This window comes from Callithrix jacchus, chromosome 16 (genome assembly GCF_049354715.1).
Source record: "Callithrix jacchus isolate 240 chromosome 16, calJac240_pri, whole genome shotgun sequence".
Classification (NCBI taxonomy): domain Eukaryota; kingdom Metazoa; phylum Chordata; class Mammalia; order Primates; family Cebidae; genus Callithrix; species Callithrix jacchus.
In genome coordinates, this window is record NC_133517.1 from 98,905,702 (window position 1) to 98,925,846 (window position 20,145).

The window sequence follows — 20,145 nt, forward strand, 5'->3', positions numbered from 1 at the left end:
GTAAAAGTGCCTAGCACAGGATAACATTAGCTATTATTGGAGTATAGTTTGTGAAAGGAAAATAAAGTCTCAGGAACCCAATTCACTATGCTAAAAGAAAAAAAATTAAGCTCAAAAGCTGAGTAAAGCAAGAGACTGCGTTTGCTTTTGTTCCTAAGCAGATAGCTACAGATAAAAGGTCAAATCTCTCCACAGGTAGCTACTCTATGTTCACCTTACCTTATGCAAGTGTTGATTTACTGAGCACTAGAGGAATATAGAATTGACTGTTCCCCTACCTTTTCTCTTGCAACAGGTGGATTCAGGAATGTGACCATGCCCTCCCTCTCTCCCTTTTAAATACTGAAGCCCTCAAAATCATCTTTGGAAAAAGGCACAGACCACAGATTGTTTCTGTGATTTTGTGTTCCTTTTTTCCAGGCATGTCCTTAACCTTGGAAAAATAAACTTTTTTTTTTTTTTTTTGAGACGGAGTTTTGCTCTTGTTACCCAGGCTGGAGTGCAATGGCATGATCTCGGCTCACCACAACCTCCACCTCCTGGGTTCAGGCAATTCTCCTGCCTCAGCCTCCCGAGTAGCTGGGACTACAGACGCGCGCCACCATGCCCAGCTAATTTTTGTATTTTTAGTAGAGACGGGGTTTCACCATGTTGACCAGGATGGTCTTGATCTCTTGACCTCATGATCCACCCGCCTCGGCCTCCCAAAGTGCTGGGATTATAGGCATGGGCCACTGCACCCGGCTGGAAAAATAAACTTTTAAATTGATCGAGACCTGTCTCAGATACTTTACAAGTTCAATGAACATTTAAGGGACAAATGAGACTTCCCAAACCTCAGAGACATCATGTGCAACTTGGAAGACGCTCACTATTGTTGTCTGATTGAGTGCAGATCAAAACTGAGGCCATCTGCCTCGCCTGTGGGTCCTCAGGGCATTTGTTTATAATAATACATGAGAGTGCACACTGACTCTACCATTTATAACACCTGTTCACTCATCTACTTTCAGCATATAAAATCCGCACTTAATAGATGAGGCAACTGAGGCTCAGAGAGCACAAAGAATTTGCTCAAGTTTGCACAGCTGGAGTCAGCTTCTCTTCCCCCTACGAAGGCTCCCTTCAGAGTTTCACCTATTTCAAGTGAATGCCAACTGCAAGGCAGATTTATCTGGCTAGGCTGGACTGTGGAGGTAGTCATCAGAAAATGGTTTACCTTGAAAAAGGAATTTATAATTCTTGACATGCAGAGGAGTGAAATGAGCAAGAGATTTGGAATTAGCATGTGGCTATCTGTGGGCTGTTTGTTTCTGGGTGATTCACTTAGCAAGTTTCCTAACCTATAAAAAGAGAGTGATAGGAGTGTGCTGCCCGTCTCCCAGGGCTTTCTGTGATAACATAAGGGAAAGTGCTTCATAAATGTTAGTTACTGTGGCCTTAATGTGCAGTCGATAAAGAGGCTCTGGGGCCTCTTTAAGCTTTCAAGATAGCTGCTGAGTCTGCTGAGCAAAGCCTGGCGGTGCAGTGAAGTGAGAGAGAGCAGCCCTGTCTCCTAGAGAGTAGGTGGGGGTTCTCACAGGGAATTCATTTCTCAGGCCACAGGAACAAATGGGGTAACACTGATGCTTTCTTAGAACTTACAGATTATAACAAAGAAGATGACCGGGGGAAAATCCAAACCTTCATTTTGCTGCCTTGCCGTAATGCACACAGAGATGATTTTTCCATGGATCCCCCACAGGAGAGGGGGCAGTCCCACTGTGTAGCTCCTCAGTCTTATCATATTATCTTTCCATTTTCTGATAAATCCAGAATGCTTATAAAAGAACCCCTCCATTAAAATTTTCCAGCACAAATGAATAAACTGTCAAACTGTTACAGAACCAATTTCCCTTTTAATATTTCCAGGAAAAGGGAAACACAAATTCTGCAGAAGTCATTTAAAGTCATAAACCTTAAAAATGTTTGCAGTGTGTTCTGCTGATTGAAGTGTTCCAGCTGACTTAGGCCACGCCACTACCACAACACAGCTCTGCAGCACCAGGGAAATGGCACTTCTGAACACTTTCCAAGTGACACTGCATGTTCTCTTTCCTTCATGGCATTCATTTCTTAAGTAAATCTTTTGATTCTGGAGTCAAGAACAAATGGGATCTCTGCTTTTTGAGATTAGTTATCAGCAGGGGATTTTGTTTACTACAAATCAAAAGCACATTGTGGCTGGACGTAGTGCTCACGCCTGTAATCGAAGCACTCTGGAGGCCAAGGCGGGTGGATCACCTGAGGTCAGGAGTTCAAGATCAGCCTGATCAACATGGTGAAACCCCATCTTTAAAAAAAAAAGAAAGCACATTGTTCTTCCCCGGGGCCTGTATCTTAGAGGTCTAGAGTATGTCCCATTTTGAGAGCCCCCTCCTGGGTGCCCCTTCCTGGGGAGCTGGTGTGGAGTCTGGCTCTAAAGCTTATTCTCCACTCTGCTTTAGGAAAAGATATCTTACAAATAGATATTTACATATAGACCATTTACAAATAGATATTTCCCTTTATTTCCCCGTCAAAGATTCATGGTAGCTGGAGGGGACAGGAACCACTGGGAATGGACATGTCAGGGCGGGACACTGTTTACCAAATCAGGACGTGAGTTTCCTGGATTGGGCCGCTGGGCCACTGGGCCGCTGCCCTCCTGGAAGAGGAAGGATCAAAAAGGCAGGCGCAGAAGCAGGAAACAGGGAGAATGCAGGCTGGCCTGCTGAGAACGGTGGGGGCAGGAGCTAGGAGTGGAGATAACTGGAAAGTGCAGGGAAGGAAGGGACAGAGAAGCCTTGTGGAAAAGACGGTTAGAAAGCAAAGGAGGGAGGAAAGCTTCCAGCGTAGAAGAATGCAGCTCAGGGGCTCCGAAAGGCATCTTTCTGCAGAAAGACTTGGCAGGGTGAAGAGCGGCCCCTACAATCTGAACAGGCAGGGAGCTTCCAGGAGCACACCTTGGTCCTCTGTGTACACTGGACCTCTTTGTCAGCTGAGAAAACGTCCTCTGCTAGCACCACCATGGGACAAAAATGCCTCAGTATTCCACACCATCCAAGGAGAGGTTATGTTACTTTTTCCTCCCCTTCCATTCCTATCCCTATCCCAACTCAGGAATTCCAACTTAGGGAATTCCAGGGCAGCTCAGTGTGCTGAAGAAAAACTTTGTCTATCTACTCTTCCTCATTCTGTGGCTTGGGCTTACGTGTCCCTTCCCCAGAGCAATCTCCCTGAGCTCCCAGGCCTAGTTCAGGTCCTGGGGTTGCACACTCCCATCATGTTCTCAATTCTTCCTCCATTACACTGGTACAACTATAGCTACTTATTTGTGTAATTAGATATTTAATGTCTGTCTCAGCTGGGTGCTCATGCCTGTAATCCCAGCACTTTGGGAGGTTAAGGCAGGAGGACCACTTGAGGCCAGGAGTTTCAGATCAGCCTGGGCAACATGGCAAACCTTGTCTCTATAAATAATTTTAAAATCGCCGGGCACGGTGGCTCATGCCTGTAATCCCAGCACTTGGGAGGCTGGGATGGGCTGATCACGAGGTCAGGAGATCAAGATCATCCTGGCTAACACAGTGAAACACCATCTCTACTAAAAATACAAAAAATTAGCCAGGCATGGTGGCACATGCCTGTCCCAGCTACTTAGGAGGCTGAGGCAGGAGAACCCCTTGAACCCAGGAGGCAGAGGTTGCAGTGAGCTGAGATCATGCCACTGTACTTCAGCCTGGGTGACGGAGTGAGACTCCAGCTCATAAATAAATAAATAAATAAATACGCACATACATAAATAATAAGCCAGGCATGGTGGCGCATACCTGTAGTCCCAGTTACTCATGAGGCTAAGGCAAGAGGATCACCTAAGCCCAGGAGTACGAGGTTACAGTAAGCTGTGATCACATCACTGCACTACAGCCTGGGTGACAGAGCAAGACCCTGCCTCTAAAACATAAATAAATAAAAATATCTGTCTCACTGGCCAAAGTGTAAGCTCCCAGAGCACACGGTGTTTATGTTGGCCTTCGTTGAAACTCATTACCAGCACAGCACCTGGACACAGTAACACAGAATGAACACTTGAAGATGAATGAATGAATTCTAATGATTCCTCTAGAAGAGTGACAGAGGAGCAGACTTACTGCACAGCTTCTTCTGGAACACAGAGGTCAGCGTCTCTATCTGGCTGAAATTGGCCACTAGAAAGACATGGTCCTCGTGGGGCTCACTCCCAATGGCCTTCAATGTGTTGAAGTCTACCTGGCCCACACCAATGGCAAAGATTAGGATGCCCGTGTTCCGTGCCTTGGCAGCCACCTCGGCCACGGAGTCCTGAGGTCTCCCGTCTGTCACGATCATTATGACCCGAGGCACATTCTCCTTCAGGGGCCGGGCCCCCTCTGCTTCTGAGAATGCAATGTTCAGGGCGTACTGGATGGCCAGCCCCGTCATGGTGCCCGTGGACAGATGCCGCATCCTCTTGACAGCGCGCTCCACCTCGGACTTCCTCTTGAAGGTCTTGAGGGAGAACTCATTCTTGACAGTGCTGCCATATTGGAGCAGGCCCACTCGGGTGACGTCAGGACCAATGTCCAAGAACTGCAAGATGTCCATGATGAACTCCTTGACCTTTGCATAGTCATGGGTATTGACACTGCGGGAGCTGTCGATGATGAAAACCAGGTCTGCCCGCTTGTTCTCACAGGAGCTCTCTGGGGAAAGAGGAGAAGTCAAACACATTAGAAGAGAGGCTGGGCACAGTGGCTCACGCCTGTAATCCCAGCACTTTGGGAGGCCGAGGTGGGCAGATCATGAGGTCAGGAGATTGAGACCATCCTGGCTAACACGGTGAAACCCTGTCTTTACTAAAAATGCAAAAAATTAGCCAGGCCTGGTGGCACACACCTGCGGTCTCAGCTACTCAGGAGGCTGAGGAAGGAGAATCGACTGAACCTGGGAGGCAGAGCCAAGACTGTGCCATTGCACTCCAGGCTGGTGACAGAACAAGATTCTGTCTCAAACAAACAATACAAAAATTAGCTGGATGTGGTGGTGTGCACCTGTAGTCCAGCCACTTGGGAGGCTGAGGCAAAAGAATCACTTGAACCTGGGAGGTGGAGGTAGCCATGAGCTGAGATTGCTCCACTGCACTCCAGCCTGGCGACAGAGTGAGACTCTGTCCCAAATAAATAAATGGTGCCAATGCAGCTTTTAGGTAGTCAAACACCTGATCAGGGTCAAAATTATTTTATTTTATTTTTTTTTACCGCATGGCACATAAGCTTGGCTGGGCATTACAAAGAATATAACAGAAGCTTAGGACAGGGTCCAAAGTCAAGGAGCTTCATGTCTACCTGGGGAGACTTAACTAATAAAACCATGAAAGAATAACTGGCATGAAAACTGTGTGGTCCTGACAATAGCTGATAAGAGAATAGGTATAGAATGGGCTGCGGTCAAGGTGATGAGACATGAGCTGATCTTAACGATGTGTGGTGTTGGATTACAGAGAATGAGCACATGGAGCGGATGACACGAACCGAAGCCCAAGATGGAATCAACATGGTGGGTAAGACAGTAAGTGGGGGGACCCTATAGCAGAGGGAGCACTAGGAGTCACAGGCAGAAATTAGTTGGAGAGATAGCCTGAAGCCAGCTAAAAAAGACCCTTAGACCGGGTGCAGTGGCTCACGCCTGTGATCCCAGCATTCTGGGAGGTCGAGGTGGGTGGATCGCATGAGGTCAGCTGTTCAAGACCCAGCTTGCCAACATAGTGAAACCCTATCTCTACTAAAAATACAAAAAATTAGCTGGGCATGGTGGCAGGCACCTATAATCTCAGCTACTTGGGAGGCTGAGGCAAAAGAATCACTTGAACCTGGGAGGCAAAGGCTGCAATGAGCTGAGATCATGCCATTGCACTCCAGCCTGGGCAATAAGAGCAAAACTCCATCTCAAAAAAAAAAAAGACCTTTACATTCAGACTGAGAAATTTGTATGTGATGCCACCAGTGAGGGGCATCATATTAGGTAACTTACCTCTCCCATAGGGAAGTTACATAATGAAAAGTCAACAGAGTTTGGCAGTGGTTTGCAAGACAGATGGGCTACACAATTTCTGGACTAATCTGGTCAAGAGGGGGACTCACATCTAATCCTAGGAGACAGTAGTGGAAATGGAGAAAAGGGGACCTAAGAAATATTTCAACAAAGGACACAGTTAAACTGGAAAAGGGCAAATGTTAAATCTTTCCCTTACCACAATGACTACCATACTTACGTCTTAAGCATCTAAGCAAGAAGGCTGTAAAGGGTTTGAGTTCATAGACAAAAAACCCTTTCGTGTTTCTAGCAACAGGATGCTTTCAGATGAGATGAGAGGCCTCCTGCCTCAGTGGGTGGAGGCTGGGCATTCCTGTGGAGTTTCTCAGATATTCTGAGCTACTGCCTTTCACCAGGGTGAGCCCCCCCTGCCCCCCCAACCCCCGCCTTCACTGTTCTCTCTCCCCTTCCCGGACTTTGCAGCTGAATCAGGATTTGAAAGGGATTAGAAAAGGCTTCCCAAATGCTTGTCCTAAATCCCAATCACCACAGCTGCAAGAAAGAGAGAGAAAGCCAAAAATGAAACAGTGAAGCCAGTCATAAAAATGAGAAGTGGGAAAGGCCTGTGAGGTCATCCTGTCCAGGCCAGCTCGCCAGGCGGTGACTCGTCCCTGAGTGCCTGCACACACACCTCATCCTTGCCACCTCACAAGTCTAATGATTTTAGGGGAGGAGGCACCCCCAAACACCAGTAGCCTGGCAGGAAACCAACCTTCTGCCATACCCATGAATAACCCTGGGGGCTGGGTGAGTCCTGGGTGAATGTCTCGAAACAGAGGCCCCAGAAACTGCCTTTGAGGGCTTAGCGATAAAATCTACATGAAATCTAACATTTGCAGGATGTGTTAACATCTTTTTTTCAGGAGCACTTTGTCATTTAATTTTCAAAGCAAGTTTTTGAGAAAGGAGTTAGGAGCATCATACCCACTGCATAGATGAGAACATGGGAGCACTGGGAGTTTGAAAACTTTCATAACTTAGAAAAAGAAAAAATTAGACTAGGCACTATATTTTATATATATATATATATATTATAGGCTCATGCCTATAATCCCAGCACTTTGGGATGCCAAGGCAGGCGGATCATGAGGTCAGAAGATGGAGACCATGCAGACTAACTCAGTGAAACCTCATCTCTACTAAAAATACAAAAAAAAAAAAAATTAGCCGGACATGATGGCAGATGCCTATAGTCCCAGCTACTTGGGAGGCTGAGGCAGGAGAATCACTTGAACTTGGGAGGCGGGGGTTGAAGTGAGCCGAGATTGCAGCATTGCACTCCAGACTGGGCGACAGAGCGAGACTCAGTCTCAAAAAAAGAAAGAAAAAGAAAAAAAAAATATAGAGGTGCCCCCAATATCCACCTTATTGGGTAGCTGTGAGAATTTACAGAAATGATGTAATGAAAGAGCCAGCAAGTGGGAACCCCTGACATTGCTGGCTGCATGCACAGCCTCAGCCTCTCCCTGCCCACCCCTCCGCCAGCCCTCACTCTTGTCCAGCCCTAGGCCGGTTAGGGGCAGGGCTGCAGCTGTGGCTGTGCGATTGGTACTGCGCACAGGCGCCTGCCCAAGGAGGTGAGAAGAACTGAAATGAGTCCCAGTGGCTGAACCTACCCTAAGAGGCACCATAAGGGGGTGCTTTTCTAATTTTCCTGAAGGCTCCTATGGTTTAGTATGTAGTCCTGGTTGGGGCAGTGGATGATGGACCAGCAGATCCCAGGAAGGAGGACAAGAGGGAACATTCCCAGGACCCAGCCAGGCCCCTCTGCAAGAGCCGCCCCTGCCCCACCCTTCATGTCTGAAGTTACTGCAGGGAGAATGTCACCCAATAATCTTTACCAGCTGAGGAGAAGAGGGGCCAGGCTTAGACCCTACCATGGAGGAGGATATTAATTCAGGCACCTGTGAAGGGAGGAAAATTCACACAAGACTCGCACTCTGAGAATTCTGTTCCTTTGGAGATCTTTGGAAGTAGGGGAACCTCCTTGGATTGGTCCTTTTATTATGGGTCTTAGTCATGAGCAAGCATCACAATCAATTTAAAGGGAAGCCTGGAAGTTCCATGGAGAATCGTGTGCTAAATTGGATTCTTTCCCTTGTAAACAAATGGGTAGTTTCCACCACATTTGTACATTTACAAAAACACCACAAAGGCTCAAAATGTTGTTGGAGGTTCCAAGAAAGCTGTAATTCTGAGTTGAAAACAGCAAGTCCTAGCAGCCCAAGTGACTGAGTTTCCTTCAAAATGTCTCCTTAGGTCCCTTGAGGGCTCAGAACCACAGTCTCGTAGTTTGTCCCTGGAAGGGATAGTTCAGTGGTTCTCAAACTTGCGGGTACATTTCATTTCTCTAGAGGACTTGTTAAGAACCAAGGCCAGTGCACCACAACCCCGGAGCTTCTGATTCAGTGGGTTTCCCTTTCTAACAAGTTCCCTGGCGAAGTCAATGTTACTGGTCTAGGGACACACACGAGTCCAAGAAACAAAGAGATCTCAGAGAAAAGAAGTTTTCTAAAGTCTTGTCCTCACTATCTCACTGGGAATTCCCCAAGGTTAGGAAGCTAGTCTCATTTATCTTTGTAGGCGTGCAGTTGGAAACACAGAAAGTCTTCAGTCAACATCTGTAGAATTAAATGGAATTCAGGTGGAAGCGAGTCTTCACGTGAAAGAGATTGAATCAGAGCCATTAGTTGACGAAGATGATGACACACAGAGCCAAACAGTTCTAGAGAAGGTGTGGTCCTTCTAATGGAGCTGGAGACTCTAGGACCCAAATCTTTGCCATGTTATGAGGGAGCACAACCTCTTCTGAAGTTTGCTTCATGGAATTATAAACTAGCAGAATCTTAAAGGTGGAGGGGTCGCAACAGAGTCCAAGTCACCCACTTTATAGAAAGGAAAACTGAGGCTCAGAGAGTTGATTATCTCTGCAAGGCCCTCATGGCTCCCCATGGTTAGACCTGACAACCTTTCCATCATCTCATGGCAGGTACCCTTAGGAAATTATCAATACAGCCAGCATTATGATAGGAGCTTTGCAAATACCTGGGAATGCCCTAAAACATTTGCTGTGAAAAGCCTCACAGCTTCTCTACATGGGAACTGTTGAAAGATGTTTCCAGAAAACAAACTTCCTTTGTGTGTGTTCTTATGCTGACAATTGGTTCTGATAAAAGACATCCTTGTCTCCTTGGCCTGGCAGAAGAACACACAATGCCTCTCATGACAGGATTTTCAGCCACAGTTGGAAGAGAGTTTATGGGGCCATAATAAAACGCCATCACTCCGACCATAAAGTGATGATCTGGACTCTGTTAACAGCTCTTCTGGTATGTCAGCTTGACTCCAAAGTCCACGTATTGGGCAAATGAGTGTCTTCTACCCTTTCAGAGAAAGAGAACTGAGCCAGGACAATTTCAAGCAACATTCCTACTTCAGCAGAATGACAAGGTACAACCTCAGAACTATTTCCTCCTCTCAAGATTGCAGCCTTGTCACTCATCAGCCTCTCCCCCATTCTGGCTGAATTCAATCACTGCCATGAAATCATCCTGTAAACATTTGGTGCCGTCTGCCTAGGGAAGTTAGGACACATTTGGAGAAGGAAGGGATCTGAATTTTACCTTCCATGACAAGGGAAAAATTATTTCATCTGGAGACTAAAGGGGGCTCTGGAATCCTAAGTGAAACAGTATCAGAGTCCTCTGACCCCATGCAAGCCCAGCCTCTGTCCAAATGATCTTAAGCCTCTCCTTAACCTGTTTGACCCTCAGTCTTTTCTGCAAAATAGGGATAATAATACCTTACAATACTGTTGTGAGACTCAAAAGAGAAAATAATCATAATTTATAGCTAATATTTATTGAGCACTTAGCGCCAGGCCCTGTTTGAATGCATTACAGGTGTCGGCTTGTTTATTCTTCATACACACCTTAGAAAGTAGGTGTTGTTACGGTTCTTTTTTAACAGGTGAGGATAGTGAGTCTACAGAGGTTAGAAAACTTGCTTGAGTTCTCCTACCTAGTGTGAAAGGGAACTAAATATGGCCTGAGAAGGACTCGGTACTTCTATATTTCAGTCCTTGTCGAAAAACTGCAACCAAGTTTAGTAAGTAGACAAGATTAAAAGCCTAATTTAGGAGTATCACCTGTAACAATAGCTGAGTTTTGGCTAATCCAGCAGTCATACTTCTACCATTCATACACTGCTGAGGGTTCAAACTGTGTTCACATAAGGCAAATGCCAGCCTCTAAGCAATCCAGCCGTTCTGTGCCTCACTTTTGATTTCTGTAGGTCATTTCCCGTTTTTTGTCTATAAATCTTCTTCCACCACGCGGCTATACTGGAGTCTCTGGAAACCTGCTGTGATTCTGGGGGCTGCCCGATTCCCAAATCATTCATTGCTCAATTAAACTCCTTTAAATTTAATTTGGTTGAATTTTTTTTTTTTTGTCACTAGGAAGTAGAGGAGCTGGGATCTGAACCCATTGTGATGGCTCCGTAGCCCGCACTCTTAACCACCAAGCTATACTCAAGATGAGTATGAAAGGATTTTGTGCTTTTAGATCTGCCATTTCCAAAATACTCAAGACACACAGGACTGCGCTGGCTCTCTGGGGTCAGTTCTTTCCTTGCCTGGATTCAGGGCCTAAGAGCTGTGGTCCAAACTTGCCTAACTCCTGCCAAGTGCAAAAAAAACCACTTAATAATATGATAAAAACAGATGCTTGCCTCCCTGGATAGCTGCAGTCAGCAGCAGTCCAGTAAATCAAGCCGCTGGTGGTTCCCATTCTTACTCCTCGATAAGCACTTATGGAGAGCTCAGTAAGAGCAAGGGCCCAGGGGAGAATGAAGGATGGGACAGGTGTGACAGAAAGAAAAAGTCACCGATCTTTGAGGGGCTCTTGGGAATAGACGGACTACAGTCTGGACATTAGGCAAATACCCAGGAAAATGGATTTCAGAAAATGTGATGCTCCATATCAATTCCCAGCAAAGTTCCCACGAGCAGATGGTTTGTGGGCACTTAATAAGAGAACTGTGAAAAATTTAATGATACAAGTGAAAAAAAAAAACTGTAATAGTTTCTAGGACAGTGGAAGAGTGAAGGGATTAGGGAACTAGCGTATGATTTCCAGGCAGCACTAAGGCCTACTTGAAGGCTGCTATTATGAAATTTACATGAGACCAATCCACGCGGCTTTATGTTTTGCTGGAGCCACATTCAGCTACACAGATATGTGGGAAAGGCTGGCAAAAGTTGAATTTAACCAGGGTTATCATGTAGCCAAGTGAGAATGATGAATCAGGAAAGGGACAAAGGTAGTGGCAGTGACTACAGTGATTCCCAATGGAATTAAATCTGGGGAAGCAGGGAACAGAGGAATTGAGGTGAAGGATGGTGAAAAGAGAGTGGGATCAATGAACTGAAAGTCCAGATGAGGTCACAGAATTGCTGGAGTTGGAATACTAGTAGGGGTGAACTGGGAAGATAGGAGGCTTAAACTGAATTTATGGCAGGATTAAAGTTACTGTAATTATAGGGTCAAGATAAGAGAATAGGGTGGTTGAGATCTAGCCTGGAACAGTGCCTCATGCTTGTAATCCCAGTACTTTGGGAGGCCAAAGTGGGTGGATCACTTGAGGTTAGGAGTTCAAGACCAGCCTGGCAAACATGGTAAAACCCTGTCTCTGCTAAAAATACAAAAATTAGCCAGGTATGGTGGCAGGCACCTGTTATCCCAACTTGGGAGGCTGAGGCAGGATAATGGCTTAAACCCAGGAGGCTAGATGTAGCAGTGAGCCAAGATTGTGCCACTGCACTCCCATCTGGAAAACAGAAAGAGGCTCTGCCTCAAACAGAAAATCAAACAAACAAACAAAGAAACAAAAACGAGAGAGAGATAAGTGAGTGGTCTGGTGGAAGACAAGAATATTGGAGAAAAGAATCTCAAAACTATTAAAGGATGATTCATGATAATTATGACAAGAGTAATGCTGGACAGAGTAGCAGCAAGCCAAGAGCTAAAACTGTTCTTGGAACTACGGATAACCAGAGAATTTTTAAAAATTACCTAAGGGTGACCCAAAACACTATGAAACATGATTAAAAACATGATTAAAATTTTCTGAAGGGACAGAGAAAAAAACTAGCTCATGAAGAGTTTCAAAGGGACATTGGGGAGAAAAATTAAAGCTGTTTTATGATGAGTGAAGCACAGAGAGAGAGAGAGAGAGAGAGAGAGAGATGGCAAGCCATGATCATAATGAGCCACAGTAGTTTAAGAAAGAAAAAAAACCAGGGCATGCAAAATGTATGTTTATTCCTAGATGGAACAGATCAAGAGGATCCAGAGAACTCTATAGTATGGATCTCAGTCAGGCAAATGACTGACCCTAATGAGGCAGATTCCTTGTATACAGAACAATCAGGTAGAACTGTTAGGTAGAGCCAGTCATTCAACAAATACTTAATGACTACCTATTGTGTGTCAGGCCCTGGGGTACACGGAAGGAAAAGACCCCCACCTGAAAGAGACACAAAGAATAATGTGACACAATGAAGCAGGCAGACCAACAAGCTGCAGAGTTGTTGTTGACAAATATAAACATATCAAGTCAGTCTGGAAGGAGGTCTCTAACGATATGTGCTAAGAGAGAGGACAGTGAGGAAATGGTTGACTATCCCTTAGTAGAAAAGGAAAGAGGGAATAGTTGACTATCCCTTAGTAGAGAAGGAGCGAGGGAATGGTTGACTATCCCTTGGTAGAGAAGGAGAGAGGGGAAATGCCAAATGTGGGTGAAGGGGAGAAGAAAAGCAAAGCACACTGCCATGTGTGTACCTACGCAACTGTCTTGCATGCTCTGCTCATGTACCCCAAAACCTATAATCCAATAAAAAATTAAAAAAAAAAGAAAAAGAAAAAAAAAAAAAAAAAAAAGAGAAGGAGAGAGGGAATGGTTGACTATCCCTTGGTAGAGAAGGAGAGAGGGAATGGTTGACTATCCCTCGGTAGAGAAGGAGAGAGGGAATGGTTGGCTATCTCAGGCTCTATGGCAAGCTTAGCAATGCCATTATTTTCAGTCCCTGGTAGACATTATTAATCAATTATGGCCCTGTCCCCCTCAGCCTGGCTTTTTTTTTTTTCTTTTTCTTTTTTCTTTTTTTGAACTAAATATTCTTGGGACTTTTTTTTTTTTTCTGGATTCTTTCAACATGGCACTTCAAGTACCAATAAACAATGTGTGAGAACTGGCACATGAAATAGAATCTTTCTGCCAACCTAGTTTTAGAGCCTGGTGCTCTGCAACAAAGATTGAAGTATTCAATTTTACCCATGTCTGAAAAACTGAATAAACTAGCTAATCACATGAGACACTGTCTGATTATAAGTGCTAACATTCTTCTTCAGTGAGAAATAAGGGCAGGCAGACAAGGCTGGCCATGTGAAGGATTAGCACCTGAGCTTCCAGGTAAAGCCACATTCATGATCAAGGGCTGCCAGGTGGGCATGGGGTCAGAGCAAAGCAAACAGAAAGATCGTAAGAGACAATTCTCATCAAACCGTGAGAGCGGTATGGATCCTCCACTACAAGAATATAAAACAAGCCAGGCGCGGTGGCTCAGGCCTGTAATCCCAGCACTTTGGAGGCTGAGGCCCGTGGATCACCTGAGGTTGGGAGTTAAAGACCAGCCTGGTCAAGAAGGTGAAACTCTGTCTCTACTAAAAATACAAAAAATTAGCTTGGCCTGGTGGCAGATGCCTGTCATCCCAGCTACTCGGGAGGCTGAGGCAGGAGAATCACTTGAACCCAGGAGTGGAGGGTGCAGTGAGCTGCGATTGCACCACTACACTCCAATCTGGGCAACAAAAACAAAACTCCATCTTTAAAAAAGAAAAAGAAAGGCCGGGTATGTTGGCTCACACCTGTAATCTCGGCACTTTGGGAGGCCCAGGCAGGTGGATCACAAGGTCAGGAGTTTGAGACCAGCCCGGCCAACATGGTGAAACCCCATCTCTACCAAAAATACAAAAAAAGTAGCCAGGCCTGGTGGCAGATGCCTATAATCCCAGATACTTGGGAGGCTGAGGCAAGAGAATTACTTTAACCCAGGAGGTGGAGGTTGCAGTGAGCTGAGATCATGCTACTGCACTCCAGACTCTGTCTTGGGGGAAAAAAAAAAAGAATATAAAATTAGCACATCAGAATACAAGGAAGTTGCATCCGATAAGCCAGCAGGTCCCAATCTTTTTGGTACTAGGGACTGGTTTCATGGAAGACAATTTTTCCAGGGACAGAATGGGGATTGCTTCACCTCGGATCATCAGCCATTAATTAGCTTCTCACAAGGAGTGCTCAACTTAGATTCCTTGCACATACAGTTTGCAATAGAGTTTGCACTCCTGGTAGAATTGAACATCACCACTGATTTCACAGGAGGTGGAGCTCAGGCGGTAATGCTAACCTGTCGTTCACTTCCTCTGTGCGGCCTGGTTCCTAACAGGCATGGACTGATATTGGTCCACAGCCTGGAGCTTAAAAACCCCAGCTATAAGCATTTGATTTACGAGACTTGAACTACATGGGCTTGTCAAAGAGGACAGAGAGACAGATGGACTGACAGCAAAGACGACAATGCAACACAGCCCTGGGATCCCACCCACAGACACCTGAGATGCGGCCCCTGAGTCCCCTCAGGTGCTTCTGTCCCTGCTTGCCTCCAGACTGTGACCAGCTCTCAGTGCTTACGGGTAATTGAAAGGATATTTCAGATGTAATTTAGGCTATCTTTGTTTTTTACCCCAGTGCGACTTCCCCTGCATCACCTGCATTTAGGGCACTTGATTAGGGCACCATGGTCCTTGGCCAGGAAATAATCAATTCTTCCCTCTCCAATTCCCTTATTAGTCAGCCGCCAGCTGCGACATTGCATCAGCCTGACAGTGTAGAATGCAGTTGATGAGCTAGGGCTCTCTTTGACTCAGTCGTGCTCTATTCATATTTTCTGAAAGAACCACTGGGGAATATTCTGAAAACTCGCTTCTACTATATTAGGGAGACACCCCAAACTACTTAATGGATCTAAGACATATTGTGAACTCATTAGCAAATCATTTCCCACTTAGTAACATTTTCCAAACATTTTTGCAAATTCTGGAGGCATCTGTGGCTCTCCCTACACCACTGCATACAAGGCTGGCAGGAACCGCTAATAAGCTGAGTAAGAGGCTGGAAGAGGGTTTCTGAGGGCTGGAGTCATGAGTAGGAACCAATAAGATGAAGTGTAGCTGGTAAATGTCAAGCCTGCATATAGGGTATGAAATCAACTGTATAAACCCAAGCAAAGGAGACAGCTTGTCACATGATAAAATCTGGAGCCAGGATGGCAAGTCCAAGCCTTGCATGTCACCCCCATGTCCCCAGCCCTGGCACCTGTGGCCAACACCCCTAATCAGTCCTGGTCTCAGAATCAAAGCTCATCCACAAATTCCTCTTGACACAGCACCCCAAGCTCTCATCACCCATAGACTAGAGGGAGCTTATGAAAAGAAACCGATTTTTCCTCAAGATGTCACTTTCCAATCACTCCCATTAGACTCCTCCCAACCTATGCCCCAGTCATCTCATCGACGGCTTTCCTGGAGACTCTCCTGACAAAAATGGACCTTAATCTTCCTCCTTCTGCCAGAACTTTCCCATGAATGAATATTTTGGTGAGTTTCATTGATTTGATTCCCACGAGCTGCAAATGACAGCTTTTAATTCCCAGTATCAGGCTGGGCCCAGTGACTCAGGCCTATAATCCCAGCACTTTGGGAGGCTGAGGTGAGTGGATCTCCTGAGGTCAGGAGTTTGAGACCAGCCTGGTTAACATGGTGAAACCCCATTTCTACTAAAAATGCAAAAATTAGCTGGGTGTAGTGATGCACCCCTATAATCCCAGCTACTCAGGAGGCTGAGGCAGGAAAATGCTTGAACCCAGTAGACAGAGGCTGCAGTGAGCCGAGATCATGCCACTACACTCCTGCCTGGGTGACAGAGCGAAACTCTGTCTCATAAATAAATAAATTCCCAGTATCCATGAGTCTCAGGGAGCAATTCTATCAGAGCAATTTCTTCAAAAGCCACCATCTAAGGGTCACTAATGGCAAGGTTGCTGATGTTCAGGAAGAATGAACCCATGAACTCAGACTCCTCCACTGGCCCACCACTCCCTGCCCTATACCTTATACCCCAACAATGTCAAACTGCCTGTCTGTAGTCCCTACATGCCCTCTCTGCTAGGAATGCCCTCAGCTCCCAGTTCAGCTTAAGACTCAGCCCTGTTGTTGTCCCCCATTTGGAAAACCTTTCGTTGATGGGCCACCCTCCACTGGCCTCAGTGGCCTTCCTCTGAGCCCCAGCACTCCCTGCATACCTCTGTCTGAACGTCTTCCGCTAGTATCTCAGACATGCAGCTACCTGGCCATACTCAGTGTCTTCTATGAATCCCTAGTACCCGACCTAGTACCAGGTATCTGGCTATCCTGTCTGGGTCCTTGCTTATTTCCTTTGGTGTGTACATGAGCCTCCAGGTAAGGCTTTTGGTGGGAGGGGGGTGCTGTGGGAGGGCAGGGAAGAGAGATTGCAGTTACCCTGCCATGAGCTGGAATGGGCTGGGAAAGCTGGTCAGCAGAGGCATAATAAAGAACAGGTTGGGGAGGGGACTCAAGATGGCGCTGTGAGAACAACCCAGGATTGGAGCCCGCGTTGAATTCGCAAACGGTGAGTCAGTGCTGCATTTCCAGACTGATCTTTGTTGCCCACAGAACGGGGAAACTCCCAAGTATAAAAAGACACCGGACGCCAGGCAGTAGGTCTGCCTGGCGAAGCCGGCAGCCGGGGCGGCGGCGGCCGGCCCTACCCAGCAATCCCCACAGGGCGCGCTTGTCCGGGTGCCTTGTTGAACCGGCAACCCGAGACTTGAGAGGGCTGGACTTGAGACTGAACGAGACTTGCACAGTAGCCCAGCCCAGGGGATTGCAGGGACAGATCGCTTGGGATACCCAGTGGGACGAACAAAACCGCCATTTCAAACTATCCCGGGCAGACGGTCCGAGACGCTCTGTGGGGGAGGGGCGTCCACCACTACGGAGGCAACCTGCCCCAACTGATATACACGCCCACTGCTGACGCAGCCAACCGTTGCCGAGGCAACCCGCCCCAACTGAGATACACGCCCACTGCTGACGCAGCCAGCCGTTGCCGAGGCAACCCGTCCCTACTGAGATACACGCCCACTGCTGACGCAGCCTGCCGTTGCTGAGGCAACACACTACAACGAAGAGACTCCGACGCAGGGCGTGGCGGAGACCACAGCAGAGCCGGCAGGAACAGCTCGAATCACACAACAGCAGGGCGGAGCCTCGGCAGCCAAACAGTGGCTAGTCTGCCTTTGAGCTGGGCAGGACACCTGATCGGACATCCAAAAATAAAGCCCAAACCCCTCAACACAGAGCATTTGAGAAAAAAAAAAAGGGTTGTTTAATGAGCTGTGTTGCAGCAGAATCAAACATAGCAGCCTAACAGCCCTGAATGAACAACAGAGTGCACAGCTCAGAAATTAAACCCCTATAAAGTACAAACTGTCTCCTCAAGCAGCTCCCTGACCCCTCTATATCCAAAAGACTGTCATTAGGCAGGCATCATCCTGGGACAAAGAGAGCAGAAAAAGAAACTGGTAGCATCCCTCGCTGTGCCACGGCTACTAGAGGTGCACCCCAGACAAGCAGGGTCTGGAGCGGACCTCAACAGTCGTACAGCGAAGGGGCTAGACTGGTAGAAGGAAAACCAAGCAACAGAAATACTTCATCATCAACATTCTGGGTGTCCACTCAGAGACCCAAACGAAAAGTCAGCAACTACGCAGACGACCAGCGGACAAATCCACAAAGATGGGAAGAAACCAGCGCAAAAAGGAGGAAAACACCCGAAACCAGAACACATCGCCTCCTAGAAAGGACCAAAACTCCTCACCAGCAAGGGAACAAAGCTGGACGGAGAATGACTGTGACGAAATGACGGAATTAGACTTCAGAAGATGGATAATGAGAAACTTTTGTGAGCTAAAAGATCATGTATTAAATCAATGCAAAGAAACTAAGAACCTTGAAAAAAGATTTGAAAAAAGATTCGAGGAAATGATAACAAGAATGGATACCTTAGAGAGGAATATGAATGAATTAAAGGAGCTGAAAAACACAATACGAGAACTTCGCGAAGCAAACGCAAGTTTCAATAGCCGAATTGACCAAGCAGAAGAAAGAATATCTGAAGTCGAAGACCAACTCAATGAAATAAAACGAGAAACCAAGATCAGAGAAAAAAGCGCAAAAAGGAATGAACAAAGTCTCCAAGAAATGTGGGACTATGTGAAAAGACCTAACCTACGTTTGATAGGTGTACCAGAATGTGACGAAGAGAATGAATCCCAGCTGGAAAATACTCTTCAGGACATCATCCAGGAAAATTTCCCCCACCTAGCAAGACAAGCCAACACTCAATTGCAGGAAATACAGAGAACACCACAAAGATATTCCGCAAGAAGAGCAACCCCAAGGCACATAATCGTCAGATTCAACAGGGTTGAAATAAAGGAGAGAATACTAAGGGCAGCCAGAGAGAAAGGTCGGGTCACCCACAAAGGGAAGCCCATCAGACTCACAGCAGATCTCTCGGCAGAAACACTACAAGCCAGAAGAGAGTGGGGGCCAATATTCAACATTCTTAAAGAAAAGAACTTTCAACCCAGAATTTCATATCCAGCCAAACTGAGCTTCAGAAGTGAAGGAAGAATAAAATCCTTTGCGAACAAGCAAGTACTCAGAGATTTTGTCACCACCAGGCCTGCTTTACAAGAGCTCCTAAAAGAGGCACTACACATAGAAAAGATCAATCAGTACCAGCCATTCCAAAATCACACTGAATGCTAAAGAGCTTCAACATAATGAAGAATCTACAACAACTAACAGGCAAAACAGCCACTTAGAATCAAAATGGCAGTATCAAATTCACACATAACAATATTAACCCTAAATGTAAATGGACTAAATGCACCAATCAAAAGACACAGACTGGCAAATTGGATAAAAATCCAAAACCCATCAGTGTGCTGTATCCAGGAAACCCATCTCACATGCAAGGATACACAAAGGCTCAAAATAAAGGGATGGAGGAAGATTTACCAAGCTAATGGAAAGCAAAAAAAAGCAGGAGTTGCAATTCTCATCTCTGATAAAATAGACTTTAAAGCAACAAAGATCAAAAGAGACAAAGAAGGCCATTACATAATGGTAAAAGGATTGATACAACAAGAAGAGCTAACGATCCTAAACATATATGGACCCAACACAGGAGCACCCAGATACATAAGGCAAGTTCTTAATGACTTACAGAAGGACTTAGACTCCCACACAATAATAGTGGGAGACTTTAACACTCCACTGTCAATACTAGACAGATCAACCAGACAGAAAATCAACAAGGATACCCAGGGCTTGAACTCAGACCTGGAGCAAGCAAACCTGGTGGACATTTACAGAACTCTCCACCCCAAATCCACAGAATACACATTCTTCTCAGCACCACATCACACCTACTCTAAAATTGACCACATAATTGGAAGTAAAGCACTGCTCAACAAATGCAAAACAACTGAAATCATAACAAACAGCCTCTCAGACCATAGTGCAATCAAGTTAGAACTCAGAATTCAGAAACCGACCCAGAACCGCACAGCTTCATGGAAACTGAACAACTGGCTCTTGAATGTTGACTGGGTAAACAACGAAATGAAGGCAGAAATAAAGAAGTTCTTCGAAACCAATGAGAATGAAGACACAACGTGCCAGAACCTCTGGGACACATTTAAAGCAGTCTCTAGAGGAAAGTATATAGCAATAAGTGCCCATATGAGGAGAATGGAGAGATCCAAAATTGACACCCTATCGTCAAAATTGAAAGAGCTAGAGG

The 20,145-nt window shown here is 46.0% G+C and overlaps 1 protein-coding gene across 12 annotated transcripts in view; it reads right to left on the bottom strand.

The window, feature by feature from the left end:
• MATN2 (matrilin 2) overlaps window positions 1-20,145 on the bottom strand; it is a 173,544-nt gene that overhangs the window by 103,412 nt on the left and 49,987 nt on the right. For all 12 annotated transcript variants that reach the window (XM_078353486.1, XM_078353484.1, XM_035277629.3 and 9 more), the window contains exon 3: window positions 4,173-4,742. In XM_078353486.1, the coding sequence (XP_078209612.1) occupies window positions 4,173-4,742 (570 nt within the window). The remainder of the gene's footprint in view (window positions 1-4,172; window positions 4,743-20,145) is intronic.